The sequence below is a fragment of the Oryzias latipes genome, chromosome 8 (genome assembly GCF_053564925.1).
Source record: "Oryzias latipes strain Hd-rR chromosome 8, Olatipes_Hd-rR_3.1".
In the NCBI taxonomy this organism is placed as follows: domain Eukaryota; kingdom Metazoa; phylum Chordata; class Actinopteri; order Beloniformes; family Adrianichthyidae; genus Oryzias; species Oryzias latipes.
Genome location: NC_136244.1, coordinates 22848072 through 22867533, shown reverse-complemented (window position 1 = coordinate 22867533; position 19462 = coordinate 22848072). Strand labels below are relative to the sequence as shown.

The 19462-nt window shown below is 42.3% G+C and overlaps 1 protein-coding gene and 1 long non-coding RNA gene across 4 annotated transcripts in view; both read right to left on the bottom strand.

Moving 5' to 3' along the window:
- arhgap23a (Rho GTPase activating protein 23a) overlaps window positions 1–14604 on the bottom strand; it is a 65415-nt gene extending 50811 nt beyond the window's left edge. The window contains exon 1 of one of the 3 annotated variants that reach the window (XM_023957403.2): window positions 14197–14604. In XM_023957403.2, the coding sequence (XP_023813171.1) occupies window positions 14197–14205 (9 nt within the window). In that variant the 5' untranslated portion in view covers window positions 14206–14604. Of the gene's footprint in view, window positions 1–1291; window positions 1634–14196 lie in introns of those variants that run through there. The other 2 variants (XM_023957400.2, XM_078951808.1) reach the window with 2 other exon arrangements.
- A 2828-nt stretch (window positions 14605–17432) lies between these two features.
- Window positions 17433–19059, bottom strand: LOC101156819 (uncharacterized). The gene is made up of 2 exons (XR_177416.5): window positions 18816–19059; window positions 17433–18610 (listed from the first exon to the last, which is right to left on the bottom strand). It is a non-coding gene; the product is annotated as an uncharacterized LOC101156819 (long non-coding RNA).
- Window positions 19060–19462: the final 403 nt, after the last annotated feature.

Below are 19462 nucleotides of genomic sequence, written 5' to 3'. Positions count from 1 at the left end.
TCATCTTCCACATAATCAGGCATCACTGGGGTGTAATGCAGCTCTGCCCAGCCACCCCTCTCTCCTTATTGATCCCCCCCCCCCCCCCCCCACACACACACACACACCACCACCATCCCTGCACAGCTGCATTAGAGCAGAACCACTAACAATGTTTCACCAGTCCCACTGGACAAAAACTACATTTATCCCACATTATCTTATTGGTTTCTAATCCATTCTGATGGTTAAATTGCAGAGTGAAACAAAATAAAGTAGAGAGAAAAAAAAAGAATATGAACAAATCTGCAATTGTAAAGTTCCAGTCAGATTTTAAGACTTCCTGTGGATTAATGTGACACTTTTATGGCCATTTGATCTCTAATTAAAGCAAGCTTAAAGGAAGAATTGCAGCTTTATGGCAGCGACAACATGCAACCGCAGGGACTCAGTTAAAGGGCAAAACCTCAGAGGAGGAAATGTTATTCTTTGCTCTGAAGGATAAACTTTGCAACAACAGATAAAGAAAATAGAAAGAAACCAAAAGCAGACAGAATGTTAATTACAGCACCACCCCAGAACACAGAGATGGTGGTAAACACGACCTCGTGACCCTGAGAGACACAAACATGCAGAGAGGACACAGTAAAATGTCTTCTACCACTGAATCTGTCTCACATGTTTGCATCGCACCACAGACAAAACCTGCTGAGCTGTGAGGAGACCAGAACTCCAAACCACAGGTCTTTCAACAGGAACATCAAACATGTCTCCTCAACGATTGTAATGGACGTTTCTTGAGTCAGCAGGTCTTCAACTGACCTCCACTGAGCTCTGAGGCTTTTTCTCCACAGAACATCATCTCCAAATCTTAAAAACAGTTGAGGTGAATCTCAGGATTTAAAGTGAAGTGTCTGAGAGTGATGCTCCCTAACATGTTCTGCCTCTCCAAGTGCATCAACAATTAGTACAGTAAAACTCCGTGGAAGCCCAGAGGAGGGGGGCGCAATCCCAGTTTGGGACGTCCCGTCCTCCTCCTGCCTGCAGCAGCGAGACGCGGACAAAGGACCGCGCCAAACTCGCGTAAAAACCTGCCCGTGGATCCGTTTCTGAACCGACTTTGCGCCGGCATCAGCTCTCAATCCCACACAGCAGCGGCCGGCTCGCGTTCGGCACGTCCACGAGTGCAGGGCGGCTGCGTAAACGGGACTCCGCTAAGCCTCTTAGGAAATCACGCTCTCTGATCAGCCCCGCGGCGCCGCGCTTCGCTCTGCGCCAAGGACCCAGGTTAAGAGTAAGGAGAGCTACTCACATGGTTCTCGGTGTACGGTGGTATTCCAACAAGGCAAAATGCAACTCCATTCATTGGACAGCAGAAAGTGTTTGGCTGCAACAAGGAGAGGCAGGGTTGCTGCTGCGCGGGCGGCAACAGACGCAGAGGGGAGTAACAAAGCCCCGCTCCACAACGCTAATTTATACACTCAACACTTTTCCAGCTTCCTTCCTGCAGAAAGAAAAAAAACTTTATTCCCGTTGTTTCGGGACGTCCAGCGCGTTGCCCCCCGCCTCCTCCTCCTCTTCGTCTTCTTCCGCCAGACCGCATCAGTTGTGCGTTTCTAAATCCTGGCGTGCTGTTCCCGTCTGGAAAAAGAGCGCAGCAGGAAGAGAGGAGGGCCGGCCTTCAAAGTAAAGTCCGCCGAAGGGATGCGCCCTCGGTGCAACAAAGCAAAGGTTCTCTGGAAGCCGTGGATAAATGTTGATCCGCTCCTTTTGCAGTTTCATCTCTCCTTAGCCATTTTCTTAAGCACAGAAAATGAAATCAAAAACTGATGAAAGTCTCCTTAAAATAATCCACGTCTGAAACTCTTTTTACGCACGTGTTTTTTCCTCTCTCCTTTCTGCACCGCTCCTCTTCACCGGAAGTTGTATTTTCTTATAGTATTTTTAACTTGGTTAGGAGTGAGTGAAACTGGAGGAGGATATGTTGAATAAATCAGTGCGGGCCACCCTGCAGACCCGCAGAATGCGGGCTCCCTCTGCTGCGCTAAAAACATTTGCGTTTGATGGCTCCAGCGCCCCTGAAGATTATATTTTGAAACATTTTCATTAGCCATAGGTGACACCGGAATTAGAATCAGCCAGAGGAAAGGTTCTTCCAGTGGCTTTTTAGCAAATTGTAGGGAAAATGCATTGTTACATTCCTTAAAAACGACACCGTTTTTTTTATTGTGGCAAAAAATGTCATAAACATAATTAAAAGACTAACTGAGAATGCTTTTAAAAGAAATCAAAAGATGGTCTGAGCAGGACCTTTGATCCAACTTCCTCTTGATGTTACAAAATCTTTGGTTGGTTTTAAAAAAACGTTTATAAAAATAAATATTCAATACATAAATCTTTTCCTTAAATACTTTCTGTTTTGCACCAAAAACCACTTCAGTCTGAAAAGAGTCTCATAAAAGTCCCATTGCTGGCCTGAGTCATGATGGACACAACTTAGAAACAATGGCGGAAAACTCAGTCCATTTACATGATTCTTTCCACACACAAAATAGTCGGTGCCTTCCTGGAAAAGTGATGACATCCTCGTATTTTTAGCTGCAGATAAATGCGGCCGGTGTGAATCAATGCACACAGAGTCTGAGAAAAGCATAAACAAAACAGAAACTACAGACGGCTGCCAAGAAGTTCCACTCTATTGGATGCTATATATAAAATCTATGAATGATGTTATGTCTAAGTGGGTGTGAACTCGAGTTAAGGGAAAAGATTTAAACGTGGAGACTTGTTGAGGTTTTATCTGTTGGAACCTCAGTTGGAGGCCCATGTGGCTACTATTACTCATGAGAGGTATCAGGAGGCCACTTCAAAGCTACGGCGAGGCAGGCTGGAGCGAGGAAAAGGAGCTTACAGGAGTGTTCCCACGCGATGCCTGCAGCTGCTAACTGCGGCCTTCATTTCACTGTGTTCGTCGCTCCTGAGACACAAAAATCCAAGTTCTGACCCCCAATTATCTCCCATTCGATGCAGATAGTTACCATGTGTTTCCTAAAGCCCCCCCCCCTTCAGGTTACATGGACGGTTCAGGCCGAGAGGTATCCCAGATAGTCTGGAAATCCACTGTGGTGAAGTGAGAGCCAGGGAGACTTAGCAGGGGGATCTGGCTGCTGGAGTCAGAGAGGAGGGTCTCTGCGGATGAGGGCTGTTGCCACTGGTCGTTTTCTTTCTCTGCAGCTCTCCTTGCAGAAAATCTGTTTTCTATTCCAGCTGATGAAGGCATAAATCTGTCTGTATCCCTGTGCTTCTCTGCAGAAACAGAGATTGTTCCTGCTGCGGTCAGAGGTTTGTCCGCGTTTTCTTGTAAATTGTACGAAGAGACAATCTCATGCAATGAAGCGTTTTAGCTTTCAAGCTTGAAAAACTGACTTTCTATCATTGATGACCTAGCAGAGAGATAGAGATGCAGAGAAAATGAACGTCTTAATATCCAATTTTAAGAACCAATCTCTCAAAAACTGAATTGTCTGTCTCCAGGTCCTGTGACACATATCCTGATTTCCCAATCTGACATTGATGTGAGGCGACACGCCCTGATATCTTTCCCTGAAGGCCTGGCTGGAGATGAGCTGGAAGCCTCCCCTCGGTCATTACATAATTGCAACCTCTTAAACACCCATCATTCTGGAGGTGAGGTCACGCGTGGGGAGAAGACACAAGTGTGGGTGGGCATCCCTCATCCTATTCCAGGCCACTTCACAGAGCGTAGTATGCTATTATTAATTATAGCCACTCCATTTACTCCAACTTAACCCCCCACCGAGGCTGCTAACCTCCTATTCTCCCATATCTCCTCAGTTTCAGGAGATGTCTGTTGCTCCACATCTTTTCAGCATCGCTCACTTCCAGCCTCTGCAGAGTTGGCAACACCCCGCTCTCTGTTGGGAACGCCACATAATCCTGCCACTTGATACAGCTGCCTTTATTTAAAAAGAGCGGAGGAGCTAAAATGAGAAAGGCTACAAGGTGAACATTCAGCCAGGTTGCGGTATCACCTTCTCTTTGTCTAATTCAATATGAAGGGGAACTTTGTTTCAGTCTGGAGCTTAAAGATCCACTCAGAAGAAAATCATGTTTTTCTCATGATGGAGGATGAACATAACGAAAACTAAGCTTAAAATGGCCTTTCTGAGTATTTCTTTGTTCAAATCGTTGTTAGATAAGATGAAAAAATGTGGTTTAAAAAAGCATGTAGTTGTGACGTAGGTGCTACAGTTGACGGGCCACAGTCTCTTTGCTCCGCCCCATTCTGATGCATCCGCTTGCAGACAAATAGATCCATGAACGTCTTTGTTTTCCTCATCTGAGCTGAAATCTGGCTGAAAACTGCATGGCTGAATAGCTCCAATATGGCTCACCATTTTTTTTTGTAATCTGAGGTTGGGGCTGTAAGCTACTGGGAGAGCATTGAAAAGAATGGATGATGGGAAATGAGGGTAGGCTAACAATGTGCCAACAGTCCCGCCCACAACTCAGAGGTCAATTTCTAATGAATTTACTGCCGCTTCTGCAGAAACAATGTCCTAGAAAAAAAAACAGTATTTGGGATTTGGGCTAACAACGACATAATCATAAATAAAAGTCCATTGGGAAAGCTTTGGAGTTAGATCAAAAGATGATGGGAGTGTCTTTAATGAAAGAAATAAAAAATCTCTAGAATTGTTAAAAAAAAAGTCACCAGAATTTTTACAAATATCTGGGGTTACCCTGCAAAAAAGGCCCCCAAGTAATAGTTTAAAAAATTCCTAAAATTTGAAAAACTTTTTTAAATTAGCATAAAAATCTGTCACTGGGGTTAGAAAAACGGTCTTCCCAGGAATTGTTAATTTAAGAAACAAAATTCTAGTGACTAAAACATGTTTTCTCAAACTACGATCATTTTGATTTTTTTAAAAATAACCTTCTGATAAGATTATTTTTCTTGCACACAGAAAAAGGCAAGATTTCAGTTTCTGCAGTGCAGGAAGTGAAATTTATATTTAGTCAGCAGGTTTGAACGCATTGAGACGTCACTGTCACATATGTGCTTACAGTTGATGGTCCAATGCCTGTTGATGCTCAGGCTTCTGTGGAACGCCTTTGAAGGATCTGATGGAAAGGCAGAGATGTGACCCCAACCCTGCATGGATTACAGCCAGCGCTGTTAATTTCACCCCCTCTCCCTGCGAAACAAAGGAGCTCTCTTTGTCTGACCGGACAGCTGACACGAGAGGAAGCAGCAGCTGACTGGTCAGGAGAGGAGGGCGACAGATCCAATGGAACTGAATTTGTTAATAACAATTTGTTATGTGTCATAAACCTGTGTGGTGGCATTAGTGTAACAGAAAAACATCAGAAATGTGTAATGAGAGTCACTTGATCTGTGGTATATTCCTCACATATTTTTATTTTTCAGTTATTAATTCATGAAAACAACAATGTGCTAAAGCAGCCACTTCTTAAAAAATTATGCTAACCCTTTCATGTTTGAATTTATTTATAATCGTATATATATAAAATATTCTTCTGTGCTTTTTTCTCAAAAAATTGAATAACTGGAGTGGATTCTATGGTACGTTGTGAATTGATGACTTACAAAGTTAAATTTAGGAAAATGTCTCTTTAAATTGAATTACAAACACAATTTATATTACTATCCCATACACACCATGAATTGTCTATTTAGCTATTTTGTCCCCAGATTTGACAATAAAAGAAGAATTTATATACATTTATGAAGGTTTTTATCTTGGTGTTTGTCTGTTTTTTCTAGTAGATAACGTTAATCTTTACATTACTATGACGTAAGAATGACACAGACGCCCCATTAGCAGTTTTCTTTAAGAATTTGACAGGAAGGTTTTGAAAAAGCATTTAGCTTTGACATTTTCTGGTATAAAACAAGCATAATTAGAGTGACAATGCTTGGAAAACATTTTAGGAACATTTTTTTGTATAGTTCAGTGGAATTTGCCTGTTTTTTTTTTTTTGGTAAAATCTTTTCCCATCGTTTTAAATATAATCTGCTTTATTTTTGGACTTATACATTTTACTTTGGTCTGTACATGTTTTACTTTTGTCATTAATCATAAACAGTTGATAAACAGTTTGATCTTCATTTGTTGTGAGCTTTGCTAGAAAAAAGGCTCATTGCAGAATCATTGGGAAATACAATGAAAAATAAGGGTTGTAATAAAATTATGGATATCAAACATTACCACAAAAAAACATAGTTCGAGCAAAATGTACGGTGGTAAAAAAAAAAAACGCTCTAAAAGGCCTCAACGACAAGCTAATTATTGTAAACTTTTTTCCAAATCTAGCACGAGCAGTGGAATCCAAAACGTTTCAGAAAGAAACTGTCAGACGTTTATTGTACCTCTTCTGTGATGAACGTTTAACAGCAGCTTGCCTAAAATATGGTTTTTAGATATATCAAAACCATCGCATTAAAGGCAAATCTGTGCAGCTCTAACTCAAACTGTGCAACAGCAGTTTGTTAAAGAGTCAAAAGCAAAAACAGAATATTTTCTTCACTTTAGCTCTCCTCCCTGTTTGCATGTTAAAGGTGGATCAGTTCCATTGGGAGCAGCTAAACTGGGTCCTCCATTTGCACTTTATGAAAGATATGTTGTTAAATCTCGATGGGAGATAAACCCTGCAACCCTGCTCCATGTTTCCTGTTCAGACAACTCAGCAGCCCTGCAGGAGGACTGGATGGAAAACAGGTTTATTAGCCTGCAAAGCATGCCTGCTCCAGTCAGTTTACCCTGTAAAAAAAAGATATGCTGACAAGAACTGTTTTACAGGAGACATGTTGGATAAAAGCTTCAGAAATGTCTGGATTACTGTGGTTGATTATTGTTTTCTCAAAGGGCAGAAGATAAAGCTTCACACACTGACAGGTGTTCAGGGTCTGTTCATTTTTAAAAGTATCTGGGGCTACAAGAAAACAAAGATGTTTTCAAAATTAAAATCTACAACTGATTTAATTTTGTGGGCGTTACAAAGGACCTTTTGTTTCATTTGGCAAAAAGAGTTTCTGCTTTTTTTTTTTTTTTTTTTCATCTTTACAGTCTGCTCTGACCCACCGAACTGCCTCAACTCACTGCCTTCTCAGCCTGGAGCTGCTCCACACATTTTCTTCTTACAGCTAGAAAACACTTGGATCACAACTGTGGAAGATGTTGAAGAAAATCCCAAGAATGCAGGAATAATCCCCACACTTGAGCAAAGAAAAGGTTTGGGTTTTGACACCTTTCCATGAGTTTCCAGCCCTAATGCAACCCCTTTGACTAAAACTTTTTTCCTTTGGAAGCAGCTAAGCCTCCGTATACTTTTCCTCTGTAGGCTTCAAGAGAAGAGCTGATTACAGCGACCATGTGAGAGCGTTTGAGATAAACCAACAGAGAAAAAGAAATCCCAGATGAGAGCAATAGAAGTTCAGGTGTCCAAAGTTGCATAATCACCCCTGATTCAGCCCCTCGATGTCGCCAGGTTGCCCTCCTTGACGCATGGCTCAAAGGAGTCCAGACAGCAACAAGTGAATCACATTCAGGGAATTCCAGCGCCGCTATAAATGTTTGCTGTTTCTATAAATGCTTGGCACACATTCTTCAAAGGACACCCCTGCAGGCACCTTCTCCGTTCCCCTAAATCTACTCAGAGGGAAAATAAACAAAGCCTCATGGTTCCAGTAGCAGCTCGGCGGGTTTCCTTCCTGCTGCCCTCCACTTCACAGAGCAGCATCGTTACCTTTCACAGCCCCACTTCCTGATGAGGAAAGACCCTGGAAACGAGCTCTAAGGATGAAGCGGGTCTTCCAAACACATCTGGGAAACTGTTTGTCTAAATACTAACTTCAGACTCCTCTGCTGGTCATTAATGACTCACAACATCCTTAAATAAACACATTAAAGGGGAATGTTTCTTTTATGGACAATTGTATGATTTTTTTCTCCTTTTGCAATACTTCTGAGGAAGACTTTCTAATCTGATATGATCAAATTTGGATAATTAAAGCTCCTGCACTCCAAAAACTGAAACTTAGGCCAAAAAAAAGTGGTCTTATTTTCTGTCTTGCAAGAAAAATATTATTTTTATTATTTAAATTGACAGCAATATACTTTTAGATTAAGAAAATATGTCTTAGTCTCTAGACTTTTTTAAATCTTAAATTAAAAATGTACCAATCTTTGATTATTTAAAAACTTTTTTTTTAGTTTTGAGAAGTTTTGACTTGTTTCGAGTGGGCCTGTTTTTGCAGTGTGTCAATAAAAGTTTCCAGAACCACTAAATGTATTTCCCTCAGCAGTAATTATGTTCATTTTAAACGTCTGACTCATCAGAATCAGTGATTTATTACCAAATAATACATTAAAAGCACTTTTTTCTGAGATTTACCTAATTCTAAATTGGCCACAAACGGTTTTTCTTTCAAAACTTAAACAAAAATCTGATCAGTTAAAACTGAACTGATTATTAAAGCACATAAAAAACAACTGCACATGTTTAAATTCATTATCCAAAGGCCAAAACCTGACTCAATTATTCATGCATCCTTTCACAATGACAAAAATCTCCTTAAGATGTAAATCAGGACCCTATGGCCAATGAGCAGTTGTGGTGCAACACAGGCTTTAGGCAACGCCTCTTAAAGCATGTAGAGTAAACTGCATAATCCTGCTCGCCTGAGGGGATCATATCCTAATCCCAGTATTTCTCCGGTCTTAAAACTCAGAGATAAATTCGTCTAGACATGGCCTTAAATTGGGGAGTTCTGCTTGGGATGATGGGAGGCTGCATGAGAGGAATGCTTTGATAGATGTTTATCCCACTTTGCAAGTGGAAGATTTGTTAGCATCTCAAAAAGCTCATTCTGTTCCAAATCTCATGTACCTGAGCGGAAACCACAGATAAAAAGGGAGAACATGAAGGCAAAAACTTCCAAAAAAATCCGGAAAAAAAAATGTATTTTTTTTATATGTTCAGATGAAAAAAATACTTCTAAAATATTATTTTTTAGGGAAATTAAAAGCATAACTAAAAGCCTCCAGATGATTATTAAGTACCCACTGCCATCAGATTTGAGTAAATATATTGAATTCTTTAAAAAAAGACAACCATCTGTTCTTTTCCAGCTCAGTGCACAGATTTCCCCGAACAGATAATCCTCAGCATTGAAAAAGAAAGCTGCAGTTTCCGTTTAACGCCACAAGAGGGCTCTGTTTGAGGTGAGGAAGGAGGGAATAAAGGGTGCAGTTGTTTTCAGAGGATGCTGGGATAAACACATGGAACACACTGTTCTCTGGAGCACATGTTCCCAAACGTATCTGATGCTGGAGCTGGGTCACAGCGGCGAGACTGGAGGACGGGAAAATGCCAAACAGTGAGATGACTCAAGACAGGAGAAACTTTCATCAGAGGCAGTTTGGAAAATAGGTCGAGAGGTCAGAGAAGGCAAGTTCACGACTAATATGCAGCTGTGATCCAAACAAACAGCAGATTATCTGAGAAGAGTCTAATTGTCACAGAACCGGAGGCATGAGCCGCCACATCTGCTCATCACGTACTCACATCCTTGTGGAGAACCTGGACCCAGGTCTAACGTTTGAAAAAAATAAAAAGCCAGCAGGCTTAAAGCAGGTTAAAGGCCGCTTAGAAACATGTCAAACTGATGCTGAGTGCTCCAAACAAGCGCATTATGGTTAATTGGCCTCGGTGATAAACAGGCTCCTAATTGGATATCGCCCTTCTGCTACCAATAAACCGTTTCCCTCTTTTGTTCTGTTCATCCCAGCTTATCCTGTGCCATCATCCAAACTATCCCTGATGTGGTTCTGACCGATCCAAAGGGTCTCTGACAGGAAGAGGGGGGCTGCTCCCTCACCACACAGGCTGACCTCCGACCCCTGCAGAAAAATTGCCCTCTATAACCCTGCTATCTGCAGTTGTTCCAACTGGAGTTAGAGATGTTTACTTGCTGTAGATGGATGGCCCAGTTTCTTTCACGGGACAATCTGTTCATTGTTTGCCCGCAGGCGTCCACCAATCGGTTGTCTCTCCGCTGCAGATCGTTTACATGCATTTATGCACAGCATACCAGCATTTTTCATGCTTTTTTTTTGCTCGGGATGGAGGGGTTGCCGAAGGGTCACCAATAAGGAATTACGTAAATGTTGAAACTAGACATACAAAAAGGTTATTTTCACTTTTTCTTAGAAAAGTAGAATAAAAAGAAAAGTCTCAATTTTACACACAAAAAATAAGCATTTAGGAAATATGCAACTTTAATCCCTAAGGAACAGTGAAAAAGATGTTTTTGGCGTTTGTAACATTTTAAGAAAATTAAACTTAAAAATTGCATTTCAGAGTATTTCTTTATTCAAATTGTTGTGAATCAGGAGTAGACTAAAAATGACGCTTAAAAAATAACTTATTTGTGACAAAAACAACACGCTGCGTCAGCCACAAGCTCCCTGCTCCGGTTGATTCCAATGCACCCACTTGCCAACAAATGCATCCATTTATGTCTTTGTTTTCCTCGTCCGAGCTGACATTTGGCTCAAAACTGTACGGCGGGATAGCTTCAATATTTCCAGCTATTTTGGTTACACCAGTAATGTTAGGTTGGGGATTTGAGGGGCTGTAAGCTAACGGGAGAGCATGTAAACAGAGGGCTCAGCAACTAGAAGGAGAAGAGGGGGCGTGGTTGTTCCAGTTTCTGTGCTTATGGTCTCATAACCTCTGAATTCTTTTTTCACAATACAAAATCAAACATTTCAAAAATGAATCAAATTCAAAAGAAATCCAGTCTGTTTGTACGGAGAACTATGGACAGATGGAGTGAGAAATTCCTAGGAGTTCAAATTCTGGAGGGTCAAAGGCAGGATGCCTCAGGGTGCCATGGGTGGGGCAACGGACCATACCACCTGTTCCACACTCTTTTTTTTCCTACTTTATGCTCTCACCCTCAACCCTCTCCCCTCCACAATCCCTTTCACTTTCTAGTTTGTAACCTCATAACACCCCTTCTCCTCTCACACGTGCACACATGCTTCCCCTCTCATAAAATATCCCCCGCGTTGTCGCGTGGCTCTCAAATCATTCCGACTGGTAAATCCAGTTTAGTCGCATCTATGGGAAACAGACCCCACAGTTTGCAAGATAACTCCGGGCACGCCACACTCACAGCGACACGGAAACTTAAACAGAAGTCAGATGCGTCACTCCCAAACTCCGCCTCCGGGAGTTGTGTCCAGACAGCAGAGTAAACACAACAACTCACATCAACGTGACCCTTCCAGAGGATTTCAGGGAATCTGACTCACTAAAACCAAGTTCACACGCGCGAGGATGAACAAATGGAAGTTTGGGGTCAACAGTAACCACAGAAGTCACTACTTTCTGGTGCTAATGCACAGGAAACAAGCTTTTACAGCAATCTGCCCACATCTGACGGATGTGGTCGTGCAGCTCCGAGCCAGCGTCACCAAAGGCCCCACAAGTCTGCCTTAATGACTATTGATTACATGACTCCAGTTTGCTGTTTCAATCGTCCTCAGGCAACTGTTTCATTGTAAAACCTGTAAGGATGATCTCAGCAGAGCGTGGAGTGTCCCAAAGCTGCCCTGGATTCACTCGCAGAGACTCCTTACATAACAAGCCTCTGTCCTGCCTGCTAATGTCTTCGCTTTGGGCGAGCTGACATAAAAAAAAAAAAAGAGGGCAAACAGAAGCTTGCAAGCTGCACGCATGCTCAACTTTTAGTAAACACCACCAAATATTGACTCTCAGACATGCATGTTTGAGCTTCCATCTTCCTGCAGAAACCTGGGATATTTCACAGTCTGAGTCTGAAACTCAGATAAAGCCACACACAGCCTGTGTCATTCATGACAACACCCAGTCACAGGATGAACAGGAAGTCCCATAACCATCACACATGACAGTGTACGCCATCTGTTACAGCACCAGTCCTGCGCCATGTCAGCAGTTTACAGCGGTGAGATGTCATTTGAATATTTTTAGCACCATAATACTGGTGGGATTTATTTTTTTTAGCATACTATAGTTTTAATAGTATTGTATCTCAATTGTTATTGTATTTTTATTGCTCTGTAATTGGCTGGCCCGGGACCAGAGATGCAAATTTCGTTTCGTCTTGTGGTGAAGTGACAGTAAAGATCCTTGAATCTTTAAAAATGATGGTCCTGGACAGCAAGGACCAAACTAATGATGCAATTCTTCTTTCTTTCATCGCCTTTGGGGGAAAATTTTCCAGTGCCACGTACTGAAGAAATATTTTATGGGGCTCCAAAGAAAAACAGCTCTAAAATCCAGTTATGAAACCAAAACATCCGTCACGGGAATATTCAAAGGAAGTCATATTATATTATTTTAATATTATGGGACCTCTGGCTTTCAATACTCACTACATAGTGCGCTATTCGCCATTTTTTTAATGCTGTCCGAATCTACAATTCCAAAATCGAGTGCCCTAGATATTTCCCAGAAGTCTCTGCGAAAATCCAGTGTGCATCAATCCTCACTAGAATGGCAAATATATTGCATTGTGTCTGAACAATCTTTGCCAAAAAATGTATTTAAATGTATTTTTTTAAATAAACCAAGATTTTTATCTTCAGAAGACAGTGGATTCATAAATGATCGTCACAAAACGCTTCGTGGTCTGCAACCACAACTGAGGTTTCGTTGACCTTTGACCTTGGAAAGAAATATTGCAAAAATGTAATACATGAATCCCTGGCTCAAGCTGAATGAAAGGATATGACATGCAATGTACCCATATAAAGAATGTGGGCATGGTTAACCAAAAACATCCGTTGCCAGGGAAATTCAAAAATGTACTTCTGCCAATTCTTCTAAAATTTACGCAGATGTGTTTGCCACACCCAGGTGACCAAAGAATAAAATGGTTGCTATGGAGATGAAATCAAAAGAAAAATGGCTATATGAAAAAGTTATTTTTAAGGGAATTTGCCACATGCGGCTCTAACCAGGATGACCGGGGTAGAAGAGGAGAGTGAGGGGCGTGTAACAGCCGCTCAGCCAGTAATGGCGGGTCAAAGGGGGCGGGTCGAGGCTGGGCGGGTACAGACTGCGGGCCATTCAACGCCACTCGTAGCTTTAATTTGGATTTTCTTTCCACATAACTTTAACCCTAAAATCTAAACCATTTAGAAAAATGCTCAAAACTAGGTTTTCCTATGACATCTGACACACATGCACAGGTCTGCACTGTCCGGGCGACGACATCCCTGTGGCTGAGGTGGGGTGGGGGGCGCCCAATCATCTGAGTCAGGAAGTGCCCACCCTCCATGGACTACCTGAGTAACTCGCCCAGAAAGGAAGGGCGGGGCTTGGGTGTGTCTCGACTCAACACTTCCCTCTAAAATGATGCCCGCTGCTACTTGGGGAGGTGAGTGAAGCAACAGAGTGGAAGGAGGATGGGCGGGGTGAGGCAGCCCAGGAGCAGGACACGTGCTGCCGGTGTGATTCCTGAAACCACGAGGTGACCTGAAGAGAACTGAGACATCCGCCAGCAGCTTACTGTATCGTGGCTGCCTGTCACCCACCTGCACACAGCTCTGACAAAACACAACAAATATTTGACAGGACTCCCAAACCCCACTAAAGGGAGGGAAGCTTGTTCTCCGGTTCTGCTCTGTAAACATGCTGAGGTGAGGATGACGCCGTCCTCCAGAGATGTGACATGAGTACACAATGCAGTCAACACACCCTGTGAATAAAAACTGTTGCTTGACATCTGATCTCCTGTCTCCATCCTCACTCAGCGTGTCCCCTGCTCCATGAAAACCCCGCCCTTGATCATCCTTCCGTCCTGGAAAATAAATCAGGATGGAATCAAAGGACCAGCCGCTAATGTTTTTGAACTGACATCTCTCCAGAGGCCCCCTGCTCTTGTAGGTGGCATCACCTCTGCTGCCCTCCTCCCAGTGCCCCCCCCCCACCCCCTGCAGAATGAGCATCATGCTGTTTGCTTTTGCCTTGAGGGAACGGCGAAGGGAATGACGGTGAATTTCTGCTGCTGCGTCTGTGTTTGTGTCATGAGAATATGAAGCGCAGAAAAAGGTGGTAGTCCCCTTCACTTCCCCTTCAACCCCTCCCTCCTATATCCTCCATCCTCCCCATCCTCACCTGGTCCATGGTTTCAGCAAGCCTCCTCCCTCCTCCTGGTTCCAGTCATGGCATGAGATCACCGGTCTCCTTCTCGCCTCACTTTCTGTGTCCTCGTTCTGTATTCCCAGAAGAAATCCAGTCCTGCGATCCTCAGACGGGCGAGGCAGGCGGGCAGCCACCAGCCGCCACTGCACCTCCCCACAGAGGCATGGTCTTACTCTGTGTCTCTCTGACTGTGACAGTCTGCTACATCCAACTAAACACTCATCTTCCTCCTTTTTCTATCTTCTCTCCACTTCTTCTACAGCTCCAGTGGTGAAGCGGGCGTCTGTGGAGCCGTCCCCTTTTTCCTTGATGCCCAGACAGAGGGCAGAGACTCCCGCTCTCCCTTTTCGTTTTCAAGCTCTTTTACTCGTTGACGGTGTGAGTTGGCCCCTTGCCTCGCCACCCCTCCCTCCCATTCCGTTGCCACTTCCCTCCTCTCTTTCCATCTCCCTTCCCCCCTCCTGCTGCAGCCGAGCAGAGCCACTATGAGCAAATAGGAGACAAGGAGAGAGGCAGAGAGGAGGGCAGACGCCTCACATTGGCTACACGGGTACCATGTGACCTCCATGCAGGAGGGCTGAGGGACTCTCTACCAGCTGTCCAGCTCATGCTTCCTTGCAAACCTCTGTTGCCATTGACAACAGCTGCCCTGCAGCTCACCAATCAAATACCCTCTCTGAAAATCATTGGCTGGCGGTATTTTTTGGTGCCCGCCTCCTATTGTGTTGATGCATGATGGGAAGTGTAGTCCCAACATGCATCAGCAAAAATGTTCCTGCATAATGTGAAGCGAAAAATGATTAATGATAACCCCATAAAGTGGCTTAAAGACCTTCAAACTCAGGCATTCCTGGTTCAGCCAGGAAAAAGACATCCTCTGCCGCTTCCCCCCCAAGCCCCCACAGGGGAAAACTCCCACCCCTGAACAACAGGAACTCCAGCTGAAGGCCACAGCTAAGCATAGAGTCAAACCTCTCTCCCTCCCCCTTTTCTCTTTTCTTTCATTGTCTCCATTTTTCTTTATTTAACCCCCCCACCCATCACCCCCTGTCTGCCCTCTTACATTTTGCTATTAAATGTAATTCCTCATTGTTCCGCCATCTCCTATAAACAGCATCTCACTCACATTCCAGAGGGGGTTGCAGGGGTTACATGTGCTCATGGGGGGTTATAAACTCAGAAAATTTCATCACTTTCAGCATCACTTTAAAGAAGAAAAACCCACAAAGGGATTCCCTTTCACAGTAATCCAGCATCCGCTTTGTTCCTGAAATTCCAAAGGACAACTTGGGATGAAATGTTGTGATTAATGACTGAACTTTGTCCAAATTTTGCTCCAGATTTGTGTTAGTGACCGATTCCTTAGGTGTTCCATTGAAAAAAACTGTTTTACTCAACAGATTGAAGAACATAACATAAAAGTTTGGAAGTCTTTGCAGGAGAAAATAACTAATTTTTAAAACTTCTGCGAAACCTCCAAACAAAAATGATAACTTCTTGAAGACCCACTCTGATGAAAATTGTGTTTTTAACATTTTCTTGAGGCATATTTTATACGATAGAGGACATATATTAAGAAATTAAGGTTAAAATTATCTTCCTAAGTATTTCTTTGTTCAAATCATGAATCAGGAGCAGACAAAAAAAAACAGTTGGAAAAAGCCTGTAGCTGTGACGTAGGTGCTACAGTCGGCAGGACACAAGCTCCCTGCTCCGCTCCATTGTGAGGCATCCACTTGTTAGACAAATAGATCCAGGTATGTCTTTGTTTTCCTTGTCCAAGCTGGCTTTTGGCTCAAAACTAGCTCCAATAGTGCTCCAATGTCGATGTTAGGTTGAGGGTGTGAGGGGGGCTGTAAGCTAGTGGGATAGCACGTTAAGCATTAGGTTCCCAATGCAACAGGGAGGAGAAAGATGGCAGGAATACTCTGCACCAACTCAAAGGGTAATTTATAATGCTGGGATTTCAGCTACAAATGACATAATCATGATTAAAAGACCACTGGGAATGTTTTGAAAATACATCAAAAGATGATCAGAGGGGGACTTTGGGATTTTGCTGCCATCACTATCTGTTCCTGAACTGTTATTTCAGTGCAGTGAAAACATAAAGGGCAACTAAACATTCAGAGAAATGCTAGGAATGTCGCCGGCAGCTGCTAAGAAGCCAAACTGCTCTAAAAGGGACAATAAACAGCTGTAAAGTTTCTGTACCACTGTATATTAGCAAAAGTATTGCTCTGGCTGAACTCGAGGTCTCTGAAATCCCAGAACAAAAGAGCACCTGCAGGGTTTTTCTGTGATTCTGTGAGCAGACAATGCCGCTAAGGCGTGATCTGATCCGTGGCGTGCAGGAGCTGACAGACCAGAGACGGGCCAAGGATTTGTGAGAGCATGCAAGTGTGTGAGACTATGAGGGGGGGCTCAGGAATGTGAGCTATACAGTGAGGCAGTTGTGCATGTTATACACAGAGGAAAAGCCTCCTGGGGTCTAACTTCAATGCATCATTATATTGGCCAGTGAAAGGAAGAAGCTGTAAAGTCAGCGTCCTGCAATGTTATTTGATCCTGCAGGACGAAAGACACAGTTTTGAAGAGAGATGCCTGCATATGCGCGCGTGTGTGGACGCGCTGTTAAAACAGTGGCTGTATTGTAATGGTGAGATTATACTATCAGCAAAGGAATTCAGATTATTTTCCAAAGTGGCTCTGCAAACACATGTGGGTGAAACTCTAGGGGGACTTTTTTGAGTAGAAGACAGATAAATAAATCATCAAAAACCTAGAAAACAGCTTACAACTTGATTTTAGTTGGGAGCAATATCAGAAAGTTGCAAAGAAATCGATTTTCTATGAATTTGTACCATGAACTCTGCATCTTTTTTTTTTTGCAACGAAATGTTACAATAAATAATTCCATTAAAATACCTGGAATAGAGACACAAAAACAGACTGAGGTAAATAGTATTAAAAGTACACATAAATAAGCTGCATTTTCATATTAATGGATGAAATCACACTATTTTCATCTTTTCTCATCTTAAAATGTATTTTTTCAGATTTAATTTAGTTTCGTTTTGTGGGACAAACGTTTTGCTCAGTTTTCTAAGCTTTTTGTGGTCAAATAGCACCACCTTCTGGACAACATCTGTTTTGAATTCCATCAATTAATTATTTTCCTTTTTAAATCAATGGAGAAACTCTGAATCTGTCATACTTAAGAGTCTGTTTAATAAAGGTTTACACGAACTGGACTATACATCTGCAGCGGACAGTTACATGCAAAACTCAGTCTTTCTGTGCCACAGATTTTTGTAAATAAAGCTTTATTTTACAGTACAAAAAAAACCAAGTCAAAACCAAAATGGCTCATTAAGTATATTTTGTGGCAGAGTGTGAAATATTTTCAGTTCATTTTAAGTGCAAAGAAACGTAAAAACAGATTTTATTTATTTGTAGTTGAACTGACATATCAAAGATATTTTGTATACATAAAGCTGTAATACTAAAGACCAACTCTAATGAAAGTTGTGTTTTGGGTGTTTTTGACATGTTGTGGAGTTTTTTTGTGATGATTGAGAACATGGATGGAAAAAATTAAGCTTAAAATTGCATTTCTGAGTGTTTCTTTATTCAAATTGTTGTGAAGCAGGAGCAGACAAAAAAAAGCCTTTTGAAAAAGAGCGTATTTGTGATGTGGAAAATACACCGGGGTCAGGCCACAATCTCCCTGCTCTGCTCCATTCTGATGGATCCACTAGTGGACAAAGAGTTTGTCATCGTTGCCCTCGCCTGAGCTGGCATAAGCTAGGGTGACGGGAAAGGGGGGTGGGGTTTCTCCACACCAACTCAGACAGCAACTTCGAATGAACTCCTGCCACCCTACAGAAACTATGTCCTAGAAAATGACAATTATTTTTTTATTTTGGCTAAAAACTTCATAATAATTGAAAGACCACGGGGAACACTTTTGTAAGATCAAAAGATGATTGGAGTGGGCCTCCAATGTCTAATATTTTATGATGACTTTGCAGCAAAATGACAACTACAATACATAAAGGCCAAAAGAAATCTGTCGCTTGAATGAAGTAGGATTATTTGGAGTCAGAATATTGCACATCAACAAAATATTATTGTCTTTCACATCTGGCTAAAGGAATTGTAAACTACAAAAAATAAAGAAAAAAACGCCCAACTTCCATACAAGCAGCCAGGACAGAATACTGTTCAGTTGTAGCGCGGAGTTCTGTTGGAGGGTTCATATTCAGGCTGATGAAAGAGAGAAGGGCAGTGATGATGAGGAGGGTTGGACTTCCTCTGAACCCCCTTTAGTTCCCATCTGAGGACTGGGATTTGTGTCATCATGGCTTGAATCTGATCCTTGCATCTAAAACAGATTTTAGATAAATAAATAAACAAATAAATAAATCAGATTTTACAGACGTGGTCTTTAAATAGATAGCTAAACATCATCATAATAAAATGTATTTAAAAAAAATACAACAGCTGTTCACGATTTTTTTGATTGCATTCATTTCTATCAATAATTTTTTGGGTGATGCTTCATTTTCTAGTAGAAAGCTGCGCCTTACCATGATGGAAACGGAATGCAGGAGGAGCGGGTGCTGCTTCTCCTGTGCAGCCGCTGGTGCGCCTCCTCACAGCATGTAGATGATGTAGGAGAGGAAGACGAGGCCCATGATGGCGAAGAACATCAGCAGCATGACGTCCACCATGGTGGAAACGCGGTCTGGAGCTGAGAAAAATGAGCAAGAAGCGAAGAGAACGCGCAGTTCTGTCGTGGGGCCTGCGCGCGAGCTCGGAAAAAATCGGAACAACACGGAAGGACTTCGGCTCCAGTCCCCGCCCACTTTTTTTCAAACCAGGAAATCAAGGAAATTCAACCAAAACACGTTTCGAACCAAGTTCTAATCAATGTGTTGATAATCATAGATAAATCTGTATTCACTAAGGATTGTTCAATAAATATGTATAAATCAAAACAAAAGCTTTAAGAGAAAACATTAAAATTCGGTTGGGTGCAAAAAATTAATTTATTTTGTGATTTAGCATGTTAGCAAAAAGTAAAAACTCACTCAGGTGCGTCTGAGGGTAAACGAAATTAAAGTTTTACATGAAAATGGAAATTCACCTCATCAGTTAACACAAGCAGATAACACGAAACGACAGAAACCCACAAACCAAAGCGCCGAGCAGCCCTGACCAAAAATCTGCACAA